Source organism: Salmo trutta, chromosome 40 (genome assembly GCF_901001165.1).
Source record: "Salmo trutta chromosome 40, fSalTru1.1, whole genome shotgun sequence".
In the NCBI taxonomy this organism is placed as follows: domain Eukaryota; kingdom Metazoa; phylum Chordata; class Actinopteri; order Salmoniformes; family Salmonidae; genus Salmo; species Salmo trutta.
The window spans coordinates 9,183,405-9,197,548 of NC_042996.1; the positions used below are offsets into that span (position 1 = coordinate 9,183,405).

The window sequence follows — 14,144 nt, forward strand, 5'->3', positions numbered from 1 at the left end:
TTTTGCTTTGACATTATGGGGTATTTTTTGTAGATTGATGAGGGGGGGGGAAACAATTTAATCCATTTTAGAAAAAGGCTATAATGTAACAACGTGGAAAAAGTCAAGGGGTCTGAATATATTCTGAATGCACTGCATTCACTAACAATGGAACAAGGCTCAGAGTGACTCTTTGGATTAACTTTCTATTATACCAGTGGAAATGATTGTAGTGAAGTAAAAGTAAAACTCGTCGAAAATAGTAAAGTACTTTACAACACTGACCCTCACCATCATTCAACAGCACTGAGATGACCGTTTGACCTGCATGATGTCAGCCAGGAAATATTGACTTTGTAATCCAACAAAACGACGATCTCAACATGTCATCTACGCCCCATTCGCCTAAACTTTACTCAGCCTTTGCTTCTCTTCCACCTCCATCACTAATAAATCAGAGAATCTCATGTCCCAGTACTGTCTATTAAACCTCCCCTACACCCGACAGTTTCAAGTTTTATTAGCTGTATGTACGGGATACACATGGTATACACCGTCCAACCAAATGCTTACTTGCAGGTTCCTTCTCAACAACGCAACAAGAATAAGATATAGAAGTTAAGAATACGAACGTAAAGTAAATGGCAGTAGAACAGAATAAACATTTTAGCATAAATACATTACAGGAAGGAACATTTTACATGTCCAATATTGACACTCCCTCTGGTCTCATGGGGCCTGTAGTCTGTAGCTTAACTGACAGTAAAAATACATTTGATTTGGTATCTGCGGGTGAAGGTGGAACCGGAGGACTGGTTAGGTGAAAGGTCGTGAGAGGCTCTATTGGGGGTTGGTGGGATTCTGTGGCAGGTGAAGAGGCCAGGTGCTAATTAAGGCTAACGCTAGCTAGCGTGATGGACAGGTTGATTTGCGTCTCCGGTTTCAGACTCCTGGAGGGAATATTACCCAACGCCGCTGCAGCGCAGGTCATCCGTGTAACGAAGACTGCTCTGACACTGGTGCTGAGTAACCTCACCCTGCAGAGTCTCAGAGAGCTTCACTCTGAGACTCTCGTTCCCTCTTGTCCTACACTTGTGTCCTACGTAGTGAAGATGGAGTGAGAAATCAATGATAGGGAGGTTATACCAAAGGCTAATAGGAGAATAGTCATCCTTCATATGGCCATGAGATTCCCCTGACATTACGTCTGGAGACTGCTAGATAATGCAGTAACTTACAGAAAATGTTGGGAAGAGGATGATGACATTGAATGGGATGAGAGTTAGTCAGCCGAGCGGTTGTCCCTCTTCCTCACAAGCAGTCCCTGTATGTCTATGGAGAGGAGTGTGTTGATGCTTGAGCGGTGAGTTTGTGTGCTCCTGCTCCTCTTGCCTGGCCGAGAATGTGGAGAATGTCAGATAGACAGACAGCCAGACGACTCTGTCGCCCTGCACTGGCCACTCTGGGTGGTCCCTCTCTACGAGGGGGGACAAGGAGGAGACCATACTCTGGCACGATACCCAACCCACCCCCTCTGCTTTACCTGCCTATATACCACCTGCCAAAACTCTGTATACTGTAGAAGTACTGTAGGCTAGGCCTGTATCACCATGGAGATGGAAGAAATGTCCTCGTGCGGGTCAGCGTCTCCAGAGCCAGACCGAAGCTTTGAGTTGCCAGGATAAAGGTTGTGAGTGGCGCAGTATGTGTGACTGTACCAACATTGTATTAGAAAAGTGTAGCCATGCAGAACTGAACCCAAGGAGATGTGGCATTGTCCTCACAAAGAGCACCGACACTTGGCAAGAGGTCTAAAGTCAGATGTTTATAAAGAAACCCACTCCATCTTCAGTGGGTACATGAATCAGGGGGCGGGGGTGTACTAAGCCCATGCTTCAATATTTATCAAGGCGAGTGATTGGGATCTGCCTACTCCTGCCCCTGAAAACGGGGGAACACAGGTCCTATTCGCTGAAAATAGACGATTCCTCATTTGCATGTGGTTAATGAATTCATGATGGCTTTTGAGGGTGCGGCCCGTTTGGAAAAGGACTGCATTGAATCTGAGACACAAAGGGAGGTTTTGTGATTGGCCGCCTGCCCAGCTCTGTGGTGTTAATGGGGTCTGAATACCTCTGGGCCTTTGGCTCTCAGACACTGAGGTAGCCAACATCCAGCAAGAACTCACACTCCACAGGCCTAGTTAACCATTTAAGCTAGTCTAGCTTTCCAGTACTCCTATGAGTAGAGCTGATTAAATCTTGGTTGTGTAGACTTGGTTCTCTTAAACTTCATCCCCAGATAAAGCCTTGGCTCGAACCACACTGTACCATGTACGGCATCCATATTAGGAAGTTGTCAGTTCACACAATGCCGTAATCCTGATCTTTTGATATCTCTCCTGCCTCCTTGTGCACCTAACCCTGCCTGGACACAGCTGGACTACAGGTGTCATGGCTCAGTACAGCCTGAGAGTGTCAGTCCCCAGCTGGTGCCCCCCACATAGAGAAAGGGAGAGTAGAATGAGTCTGTCAGGGTGGCTCAGTGGGCCGACCAGCACAGACTGCTGGCTCCATGTCCTTAAACACGATCTTGGGGGGACCCACAAAGTCATCGCTCTTGTAAAAGCCAGACAGTACTTTCCAGCGGCGCTGAATCTCTATTTTTACAATTCTGCAATGTGATAAACTGTTCCTTGTATGGCGAGCCAAACCTAAAACACCACTGGCTTGTTTACTGGTGGGGATCATGGTGGAGGCCCGCTTCTTTGATCAGTCTAACAAATGGGAGAGTTAGTCTGTCATTCCGTGTTATGGGTTTTCACTTCGCCGGAGGGAAACTTCTTATTCTCTGTGGTGGCACCATTCCCGTCTCCCTCCCTTTCACTCCCCCCTCAATGTAATCACAGCACAAGACAGGGCCTATCTCTATCTACATTAAAAAAATATGAAATGAACACTGCAATCTCTTCCACGATTTGAATTACAGTAAAAGCATCATGGGCAGAATCCTTCACTTAGATTCTACAGACTGACATCACAACTGTTTTGTTCCTTTTGGACAGCACTATGTGGCATGCAGGACGGTTGTTGCCTTTCTCTGCTGTCCTCCCTTAGTTTACAGAGGACTCGTTTATAAGGAATGATGATCAAGGCTTGTAGCCTTGTCATGTCACTAGACGTTCCTGGTGGATACATTTTAGACTGGATTAAAAGCCTGCTGTCTAAAACAGATCTGCCCTCTGTGCGAGGTTCACTGGACTGGGGATCAATGGAAATGTGAATCGAAAGTGTGTTAATAAGCTGAAATATAGATCTGAGATCCTGCTGTAATGTCAAGGTGAATGTGTATTCATTAGGCTCGTTAGTTACATTATCACCATCGAGGATGTCTGACCTGCTGTCTTGGGTGACCGCTAGTATGGATTTATATCTGGGTTTTAGTCTTGCATGCGAAATATGTAGACTACTTCACTCAGACTAGATAACATCATCTGCAGTTGCTCTGCGGCAGTGTACGACCATGCGAAGCCCGCAACCCACCACCACTCTTAAATATTGAATGACCGTTGTGGTCTCTTGGCCCCTACGAAAGGTTTTTGTGCCGCTTCCGCTTGACCCAGCTCTCACAAATGAACCACTCTTCAAAAGGGACTAGAGGTATTACTGTGCGGTCACCTGCAGCGGTCGGCTGCTCTGCCAACCCGCAGTCCACTACATGGATGACCGCTCCTGGTCAGAACGCTATTCCTGCACAGCGGAGCCCCCATGGGTGAACGCTCACAGTCAAAGTGAACTCGGGAGTCCTACTAGGAGGCACACGGGGGAAGGTGCGGCCCACCTGCACACATAAATAATACACTACCCACAATCTTCTACTCAGTCCTCACCACTGCTCTGCGTTGTCCTCCTGCGGGCATGTTCTATAACGAGGCCAGAAATGTTTTTGTATCCTGTCTGTCCATGATGCCTAAACAACAAGGGATATGCCATTTCATCCTCGGTCATCACCACAGCAGCTCAACCTACATACCAGACCTCCCCAACGTCTTACTGTCAAGGGTGGTGTCCTCCCATTTTACGACCCCTGAATACTTCAACCGAGCCAATAACAATGACCAACATTCTTATCCATTATGTTTAACATTCAGAGCCAGTTTATCCTCAAGCCACATCTGAGTGAATCAAGTCTACATAAACAGCACCAGCCATAGCAGACTGGACAGACAAGGACAATTTAGCCAATTATATCCACAAACACTTATGACACACTCAGGATCTCTGCTGGTGATGTCATCATAGTGGAATGCAGGCTAAGCCCGTGGCTAATCAATCACATGTGGCTCGGGAATATTACTACAACCTAATGGATTTATAATTCATTGTGATGAGAGAATATGGGAGCTCCCATTTGATATGTTGGTTTTCAATAAACAGGCCCGAGCTCATCGTAAGAGCATGGGTTTGATTGTCAACCCAACGATTTATATGGTAACAGACCGTACTGTACATGTATCAGCCACTGTCCTCAAATGCTTTAAGCGATACTTCTGGGACTCATTATTACTGATCTATGACAGCCATTATATAGTTTAAGGTTTGATTACATTTCCACAGCCACGTGTTAATGTTATGGCGTCAAAATCTTAACTCGTCCCACAAGGATGACCTCCGATCCCATCAGGTCAAAGGTTAATGGGTAGTAGAATAAACATCCACAGACTTGCCTGCCACCATCTCTCTTTGTAAGCCTATCTCATTATAAATTAGACCCATGTGAAATTGTGCAAATCCCATGTATCTCAGGCAGAAAATGATGGAGAAAGCACTTGAAGTGAGTCTTGTTGTTTTCTTCAGAGAGTGCAGGTGCACTACACTAACGGTTATTGTGACATTTTGATAGAAGGCTGTAATGCTTGCCCAGGCATGACTCATGTGTTTCCTGCTGGGGTCATGATGAGCAGACAGACACTGGATCCCATGGTATGCACCAGAGGCTATGCTCGCCTCACCATGGATCAGCTGGGTGGCGGGGTCATGTGACGCACGCCTGCCGCTTTTCCCCCCGAACACTGGACTTAGTTAGGGCTTCCACCCATGGGAGGAAACATGAAAGTCTCAAATTCCTCCACTGAGAAAACAATACAGAGTTAATGATAATAATAACAGTTATTTCACCCGGGCCACCTCACCCCACACCCCTCTGAACACTTTGTTCCCCTTGTGTAATGTTCCAGAGGGACAATATGGATAGAATCAGACTGTACCAAGAGCATTGACTTTAGGGGGGATTCCAGATCCACATTGAGCAGGGCTACAATGAACCCTTCTGTAAACAGGAATTATTAAGTGAGAATCAGCACCTTTTGCTCCAGGAAAAACAGAAGCAGGAGCCCGCAGGCTTGTAAACTGAACACTCCTTTCCCACAAGCATAAGTAAAATATAAAATAAAACCCTTTCCAAGAAGGTCTTTAAATCTCTCCCCTGCCTGCTTATTCTGGAGAGATGTAGGTAAGAGTGGTTTGGAGTGAAGCATGGTTTTAATTAGTTCTTATAGTTACTCCTTCACCCCTGATGGCACGCCTGGCTTCCCTGATCTCTGGCAGAGGTGCTGTTGAACATCTTTAGCCTGATGAGCCGAAGGCTTGAGCTAACCCAATATCTCCCTGAGCCCAATGCGACACTATCTCCTCAGCTGTAAAGCTTTGGAGATGGGATCTTCTCCTTTTTCCAGAGGTTCCCTTTATTAAATGCACATTGACTTGTTGGAGTTTGACAAGGGCCTTCGTATTAGATTTGAGTCTGGTGGAAACAAAGCATATGTTGTGTGGTGTGTGTTCTTCATTCCGCACTGTGAGAATGCTCATGCCTAAAATTATACGCGATACACCAACCGACTAATTTATGCTTTTTTAACAATATAGCTTAAGTTGATTTCTCTGCATATGATTGGGGCATAGTATATGAGGATGCTTATAGAGGTATGTCAAGATCAATAGAGTGAAGAGGCGTGGGAAATGGTACTTATTCATGTAAACAACTCTAGCTTTATTCCATACGGCAACAGCACTAAACACACATCCATGATCAAAAAGAGAGGGGGAGGGGAGGCACTGGAAAACAGCTTTCATTCAGGATAAAAGGGCCTCGACCTCAAAAGCAATGTGCAATACTATTGAATAGAATAATGAAAAGTGACTTTAGCCTGGAGGCCTGAAGGAGAGCTGTTTGTTGATTAGAGAGAGAAGACAAAGGAAGAAGGATCAACTTGCTCTCAACTCCTCCACTCCTGCCCTCTGTCAATAGTGATAAATATGCATGAGTTTGGCATAGACAGTGAAGGCCTTTGATGGTTTGGATGGAGAGCTCTCCGTCTCTGGACGCTTAGAGACAGAGGATGTTTACTTCTTCCTTCTAGCTTTAGGACAATAAGGGCTTTTACAGTAGCTGGTCGGTCAGAGAGACAACCAAGTAAATGGTTTTTCCATAGATCTCTTTTGCTCACCATGATAGTGAAGTGTTCATAAAGTGGCTGGAAAGTTGTGTGGAATCTACTGCATGCGTTGCAAAACAGATGCAATCACTTTTTATGCACTTGTTGTTTAGTCAGTGTTAGCTGACTTGGTATAGTCCTGCTGTAAACGCTACAGATTCCTCATTATTTCCCACCATAACATTGTCTGTTTGTTTCCCACAGACCTGCAGGCCTCCCAGACGGTGGAGTACTACAGTCTGTCAGACAAGGCCATGGACTACAGGGTCCTGTTGATGGATGAGGACCAGGACAGGATGTATGTAGGCTGTAAGGACCATGTCCTGTCTATGGACATCAACAACATCACCCATGGGACACTCAAGGTGAGCTTCTCTTAGCAGTCCGTTAAACTGCTAAGAGGATTTTCCTTACAGCATCAGGGAAATGTTTAGTTGATCATTGTTTGTTGTGATAGTATTGTAAGTAGAGAATTGATATAGCAGGATACTGACTTCATCTGCCTTACAGTATTATAGTATGATGGTGTGTTGACTCATAACTCCCTGTCCGTTGCCTACATTACTTCCATAACTTTCCATCCTATTTATCAAGAAGACAAAATGATGTTGATCTCATTTAGCTTTCCTTGCATGTGGCAGATCATGGCTGAATACATTATGCTAGTTATACAAGAACAGTAATGGTGGTAATTAAATTATAATATAGTACATTTTATATGCTAGATCACACCCATTTCATGGAGCAAAATATATGACATATATTAGTGGTGCTTGATGCAGCTCTGTGATTCTGTAACAGAAATTCCCTGCTAATTGTATCTCTGTGTGCAGTGAGGGAGCTATCCTGTCTATAACTGACAGGCATGAAGAGCAGAACAGATGGGAATGCATTTAGTTAACCCCAGAGAGAGCTGTAGCACATCCATTTGCAAAGTAATTGCCTGATACGTTCCCAGCATTAGATCCTTCAAGCTCCTCACGGGATTGGAAATATAGCATTTACTGTAGACAAGTTATCATCATTATTGGGAAGTTCACTACAGTGTAGAGCATCCATATTAGGAAGTGACTACAGTGTAGGGCATCCCTATTAGGAAGTCACTACAGTGTAGGGCATCCCTATTAGGAAGTCACTACAGTGTAGGGCATCCCTATTAGGAAGTCACTACAGTGTAGGGCATCCCTATTAGGAAGTCACTACAGTGTAGAGCATCCCTATTAGGAAGTCACTACAGTGTAGAGCATCCCTATTAGGAAGTCACTACAGTGTAGGGCATCCCTATTAGGAAGTCACTACAGTGTAGGGCATCCCTATTAGGAAGTCACTACAGTGTAGGGCATCCCTATTAGGAAGTCACTACAGTGTGGAGCATCCCTATTAGGAAGTCACTACAGTGTAGAGCATCCCTATTAGGAAGTCACTACAGTGTAGAGCATCCCTATTAGGAAGTCACTACAGTGTAGAGCATCCCTACTAGGAAGTCACTACAGTGTAGAGCATCCCTATTAGGAAGTCACTACAGTAAGTGAAGTTTGTCAGTTTGCTTCAGAGTCTGTTTATTTCTGTTCAATATGTTCTCTTCTCTTCCTTCCTTCCGCTCCCACAAGCTGTCCATTGTTTCTGGGTTTAAAAATTCCCAGCTTTCCAAGAAGACCGGGATGTGCAATGGTCCCTAATGAAGCTGTTTTCTGTGTTTCTCACTAGGTGTTTTGGCCTGCATCTGTTAGCAAGATTGAGGAATGTCAAATGGCTGGCAAGGACCCCACGGTAAGAAGAGTAACGCTCAATATGTAGCCCTGACTGCTAACTAAATCCACTGAAAGTCATGTGTGATGCTAACCGCTAACTAAATGAATGAACACACTACACTGAGGATGTCTCTGGTCCTTTTCCATTAGCATGTATTAGCATGTTAGCATCCTGAGTTCCAAACACGAGGGGCTGCAGATGTGGAGTTGAGGAGAGTCATTGACTCCTCTTGGCATTCTTTATGTTAGTCGATAGAAGAATGAGGCGTAGGAGTGCTCTAATCCACCCAGAGAAAACAAACAAGCATGAAAGCAGTACGTGAACCACTGTGACTGACAACAGATCTCATAACCTGGCCTGAACCCTTACTGCACTGCGTCTCTGTATTAGCATATACAGCATTGACAATCTCAAAACAGCAGCTGGTGATTCAGTTTCCTGTAACTAATTAGGCTGTTTTGCATGTTAGGACAAAAGTTCTGTTTTTGTTCCATTGTTTTTATTGGACTGTATTGGCCTGTTTTTACTTGGACTGTGACTTCAAAGGCATGCATGTGGTGTACTGTTACGAAGCTAGTAGCCTTAGTTAGTAACAACAGCCACCATGGCATAGAGCTGTGGTCTTGTACAGTACTATAGTGTAGGACCATAGTCTTGTACTGTAGGAGTAGAGAAGAAGCTGTTTCCAGTCAGTGGAGGGTGATTAGTGCTGCCTAGAGTCACGGCTCCAGCTCTGTGGACAGCCTCACACAAATATTTGTGTGGAGAAAACCAGTGGTCAGCTTACCTCCCTCCTCCGCCTCTACTCTGCCATCCCTCTCTTTCGCAGCCCTGCCTGGTCTCTCTCTCTTGCATTCTCGGTCTCTCCCCTCTCTCTCGCTTTACTCTTACTGTCTCGCTCGCTCTTTCTTTCTCTCTCTCTGTTTAAACTCTGTTTTTATAATGCAGTTTCTCCCGGACATTTTATTTCTCTTCCTGAATCGCAGTCAGTTTGTTATGGTTACCCTCCTGATGTGTATATATTCAATTCCTCCTTTACGATAGAATCTGGGGTCACTGGGCCTCCAAACTACGACCACACATTTTAAGCACTGGAGGATGGCATTTGGGGAGAAATATTCCTTTATTGTATGTATAAAAGGTTGAGATTGATTAAATCCATGTTTAAAAGTTCCCTCACTGTGTGATCCTCCCTGAAAGGCCATCAGCCTGGTTTTAAATCCCCTGCTACAGTTGCTCTGGCTTGTCTCTGAAGGGGGGCTGTGGCTGGATAGTTAACCCAAGCAAGCTCTGGGACATGATATTAGTTTATATGTAAATCTGCTATTGGATATGAGCAGACAGTGGGGGGTGTAGAGTTGATGGTGGGTGTCGTCTGAGGGGTGTTGATCTGCTAGGAGGAGAGAGAGAGGGAATGAAAGAGAGAGTGAAAAAACGAGAGAGGGAATGAAGGGTGTGTGATGTTGGACGTATCATTGTTTTTCTCGGTAGAGTTGGTGTGCAGAGTGTGAGCGGACACAGCTGCCCCGTTTCCGTGGGGATGGCCAAGTTCCTAATGGCTCCCTGGGTGCTCCTCTCCTCCGCTGGCTCGCTCCGCGGTCTGAGTTTTTATTACGCACAAAGCCCAGTGCTCCGGCCACTCCCACCTCGTGCCGAAGAGGGAAAGATCGCGATTGGATCTGTAATCAGATCACAGGGCTGTATATACTCAGCCCTGGAGACGGGGCTTTGACAAAATATCACTTTCACTGTTGACACGCTTTTTTCCACTCTACCAGTGCCAGGGAGCAAACTGGAAATTATGATATTATGATATTATGCTATTATGATTGTACTTCATGGCAGTATATACAGTTGAAGTCGGAAGTTTACATACACTTAGGTTGGAGTCATTAAAACTCGTTTTTCAACCACTCCACAATTTCTTGTTAACAAACTATAGTTTTGGCAAGTTGGTTAGGACATCTGCTTGGTGCATGACACAAGTCATTTTTCCAACAATTGTTTACAGACACATTATTTCACCTATAATTCACTGTATCACAATTCCTGTGGGTCAGAAGTTTACATACACTAAGTTGACTGTGCCTTTAAACAGCTTGGACACTTCACAAAATAGATGGCATCATGAGGAAGGAAAATTATGTGGATATATTGAAGCAACATCTCAAGCCATCAGTCAGGAAGTTAAAGCTTGGTCTCAAATGAGTCTTCCAAATGGACAATGACCCCAAGCATACTTCCAAAGTTGTGGCAAAATGGCTTAAGGACATCAAAGTGAAGGTATTGGAGTGGCCATCACAAAGTCCTGACCTCAATCCTATAGAAAATTTGTGGGCAGAACTGAAAAAGCGTGTACGAGCAAGGCCTACAAACCTGACTCAGTTACACCAGGTCTGTCAGGAGGAATTGGCCAAAATTCACCCAACTTGTTGTGGGAACCTTGTGGAAGGCTACCTGAAACGTTTGACCCAAGTTAAACAATTTAAAGGCAGTGCTACCAAATACTAATTGAGTGTATGTAAACTTCTGACCCACTGGGAATGTGATGAAAGAAATAAAAGCTGAAATAAATAATTCTCTCTACTATTATTCTGACATTACACATTCTTAAAATAAGGTGGTGATCCTAACTGACCTAAGACAGGGAATTTTTACTCTGATTGAAAGTCAGGAATTGTGAAAAACTGAGTTTAAATGTATTTGGCTAAGGTGTATGTAAACTTCCGACTTTAGCTGTAAGTAGCAAGTGAGGAAAGTTGGAATAACATTGGTAGCTAACCATTTGGAACTGTGTAATTGTTCTTTATGAAGCATAGTCCCTGACCAAACACAACTTGGCCACTGTTGGCTTTTATGACCTTCTCAACAATTGCAGTCTGGAAGGATTTTGCTGTTGATTGATTGACTGATGTATGAATACTTTGGTGATTTCATACATGTACTAACCAATTTCCTCCCCATCTCTCTGCAGCATGGATGTGGGAACTTCATCCGGGTGGTCCAGCCGTTCAACAGAACCCATCTGTTCATCTGTGGGAGTGGTGCCTACAGTCCTGTCTGTGCCTTCATCAACAGGGGCAGGAGACCAGAAGTTAGTATGCTCCAGACCATGACTGTTATGCTATTCTTGACCTACAGTACATTCTCTACCACCATAGTGTCATACAAATGGAAATTCCTGTGGATGTGTGATGTGGATATTGCTGAAACGAAAGCTTCTTAGGTTTACTACTGGGCGTCTGCTTCTGAAACCAAACTATGGGATTTTTTATGTTTCATCTGGGGCAAGAGGAAGTCTGTCTTAATCCAAGACATCCTCAGGAAAGCAGCCATTTGAATTTAGTCATGTGTGTCTGTCTCTCTGAGACAGAGAAGAGAGGGATGGAGGAGCTGTCTGACCCAGTCTCTGGCCACCCGGCCCTGGAAACGAAACTGAGAAACCCCTCCAGGAGAAAAGCGCTCACTGAACTCACTCATAGTTACAGCAGTCTGCAGCGCCTGCCAAATACTATTCGGCACAGAGTTCGAAACCAGGCTCTTTCTGCAGTATGGTGTCTTCTGTCATTTAGGGTTTTGTTTGAAAAGTTGCTTTGCTCTGTTTTTCCCATCAGCCAATGCTTGGATGTGTCAGTATCGTGTCTCAGACTGGGTTTGCTAACAGTACCAAGCTGCTATTGTGGGACTTTGACGCATAACTCCCTGGGCACTTTGACCCCTAAGCGTGTGTCACATTGTTGTATGGGAGCCTAGTGAGGGGGATTTCAGTGTCACAGACAGGTCACCTTTTGTGTGAGGGTGTCGCCATACAGACCCTGTGATGAATGGCCACGGTTCACCGCCAGAGCCACGGGGAATCTTCACGCAGTGGAGATCAGTCGCGCTTTTCTGGAGAACGTCCCTGGGCTGACGACACCCCCTTCCCCTTCATTCCCCCAGTCAGAACTGTCGAAGTGTGGGCAGGACCAAATCGGGGGGATGGGAAGGGGAGATTTTCCGCTGACCGCCAAGATTATAAATTCAGATGATCCATTTCACTGTGAGGGGTGGCAGAGGGCCAGGTCTGAGATGGAACCACAGCATCTCAGCCCATCAGAGGACATGTTCTTTTAATGTCCCGTACAGACCAGTAAAGGTAAAGTCCAGCGCTGGCTTTGTAACTCTTTAAACCAGAGGGATAAAACCTTACACTGGACTACCTTGAGAACATTTGAAATGCTCATAATCTCATATTTATTGCTAAAAAGAGCGGAGGGTAGAATTCTGCCAAATTCCCATTCTAAAATCTGTTATTTACATTTTCTTTTCCTGTAGGAGCAAGTGTTCCACATTGACTCCAGAGCGGAATCTGGGAAGGGAAGGTGCTCTTTCAGTCCTAGAGTCAACACTGTCTCCGTCATGCTTAGTAAGTTATCTTCTGTCCCTCTATTGGCTCTATTTATGTCTCTGTAGCACGCGCCATCCAAAAACACAAACCGCTATACTTCACCACCCTATGGTTAACCCCACTCCCAATCCCCCTTATCGGTGACCCTGCCGTAGGTCGGGCCTCACACCCTCGTCACTCTGTGTTGTCCTATGGTCTCTGATTGGTTGCCGGGTGTCAAGTTGCTGACGAAATAGCCAGAGTCACCGTGTCGCACGCACAGCTCGCTTTTCTGACACCCGAGCTCCGTGGCATCAGCAGCCCTACCCATCATCAGCCCCTCAAGCCCGGGCCGTCCAGTCACAAGGCGAGGGTTGGCAGAGAGGAGGGGTAGTGGTGGGAGAGAGAAGGCCTCTGAGTCAGACTAGGGGACAATCAGGCCTGTGTCTGGGCTAGATAAAAGGCTCTATCTCCATACTGAACCCCTCATATGAGCCTGTGCTGTCTGGGGGATGTTGACACCACTGCTCCCCTCAGAGCAGCCAACCACATACAAACACTCACACTTGGACCTGAGCCATACCGCCAGAGTACAGGCTGCTGCATGCTGGGCTGGGGCTGATGGAATGATGAAGTGACAGAGTAATGGAGTGATGAAATGCACAGCGGGTGTGGAGAGAGGAAAGAAAGAGAGAGAGTGCGGGCTCACAGCCAGGGTCATTAGCAAAGTACAGGGAGATCAAACACTATGGCTGTAAATCCTCTGTTGGCTCCATTACTGTTTACTGTCACCATTCCCTGTCCACAGTGATGTACTGTCATTGTAAACAGTACATCAAAGGCTGTCATTGTAAATAAGAATTTGTTCTTAACTGACTTGCCTAGTTAAATAAAGGTTCAATATTATTATATAGTTGTGTTTATTCCATCACCATTGAATATGAACCCAGAATGTCCGTTGACACAGGCACATTTTTGTTCCGTTGGCTGTTAATAGTCAGTGATTGATCTTGTGTTGCCAAGTCTCCAGGGTCAGGGTTGTGTTCATTAGGGCACACTATATGGCAACACTTTTTGCAATGGAAAATTAAAACAAGCTTTTCTTAGTGGACAAGTTCAGGTAGTACAAGTTCCGGTAGTACCTCCCTGTTACACTCTGTTTTCTTCCATGTTGTGCCTTAATGAACACAGCCCTGTAATGTGTCTCTGTGTTCCAGACCAGGAGCTGTTCTCAGGCATGTACATAGACTTCATGGGGACGGACGCTGCCATCTTCAGGAGCCTCACCAGGAGGAACGCAGTGAGGACAGACCAGCACAACTCCAAGTGGCTGAGCGGTGAGCACATACAGCAGAAACATATGAAGCACATGTAATGTACACCAGAAGTCTCCAACTGTGACCCTGAAAAGCTAGAGGTTGGGCAGGCTTTTGTTCCATCCCTGCACTAACACATCTGGAGTTGGAGATCCACATTAAGTAAATCAAAAGTACTTCAACTACTTTGATACTGGAGACAATGGACAGAACGTTATACTGTAACATTTTACCCTGT

General features: G+C 45.2%; 1 protein-coding gene across 2 annotated transcripts in view; it reads left to right on the top strand.

Annotated features, from left to right (window-relative positions):
• LOC115179992 (semaphorin-3C-like) overlaps positions 1–14,144 on the top strand; it is a 43,981-nt gene that overhangs the window by 16,106 nt on the left and 13,731 nt on the right. For both annotated transcript variants that reach the window (XM_029741824.1, XM_029741825.1), the window contains exons 3-7: positions 6,677–6,837; positions 8,180–8,242; positions 11,199–11,318; positions 12,539–12,629; positions 13,808–13,927. In XM_029741824.1, coding sequence (XP_029597684.1) covers positions 6,677–6,837; positions 8,180–8,242; positions 11,199–11,318; positions 12,539–12,629; positions 13,808–13,927 — 555 coding nt within the window. The remainder of the gene's footprint in view (positions 1–6,676; positions 6,838–8,179; positions 8,243–11,198; positions 11,319–12,538; positions 12,630–13,807; positions 13,928–14,144) is intronic.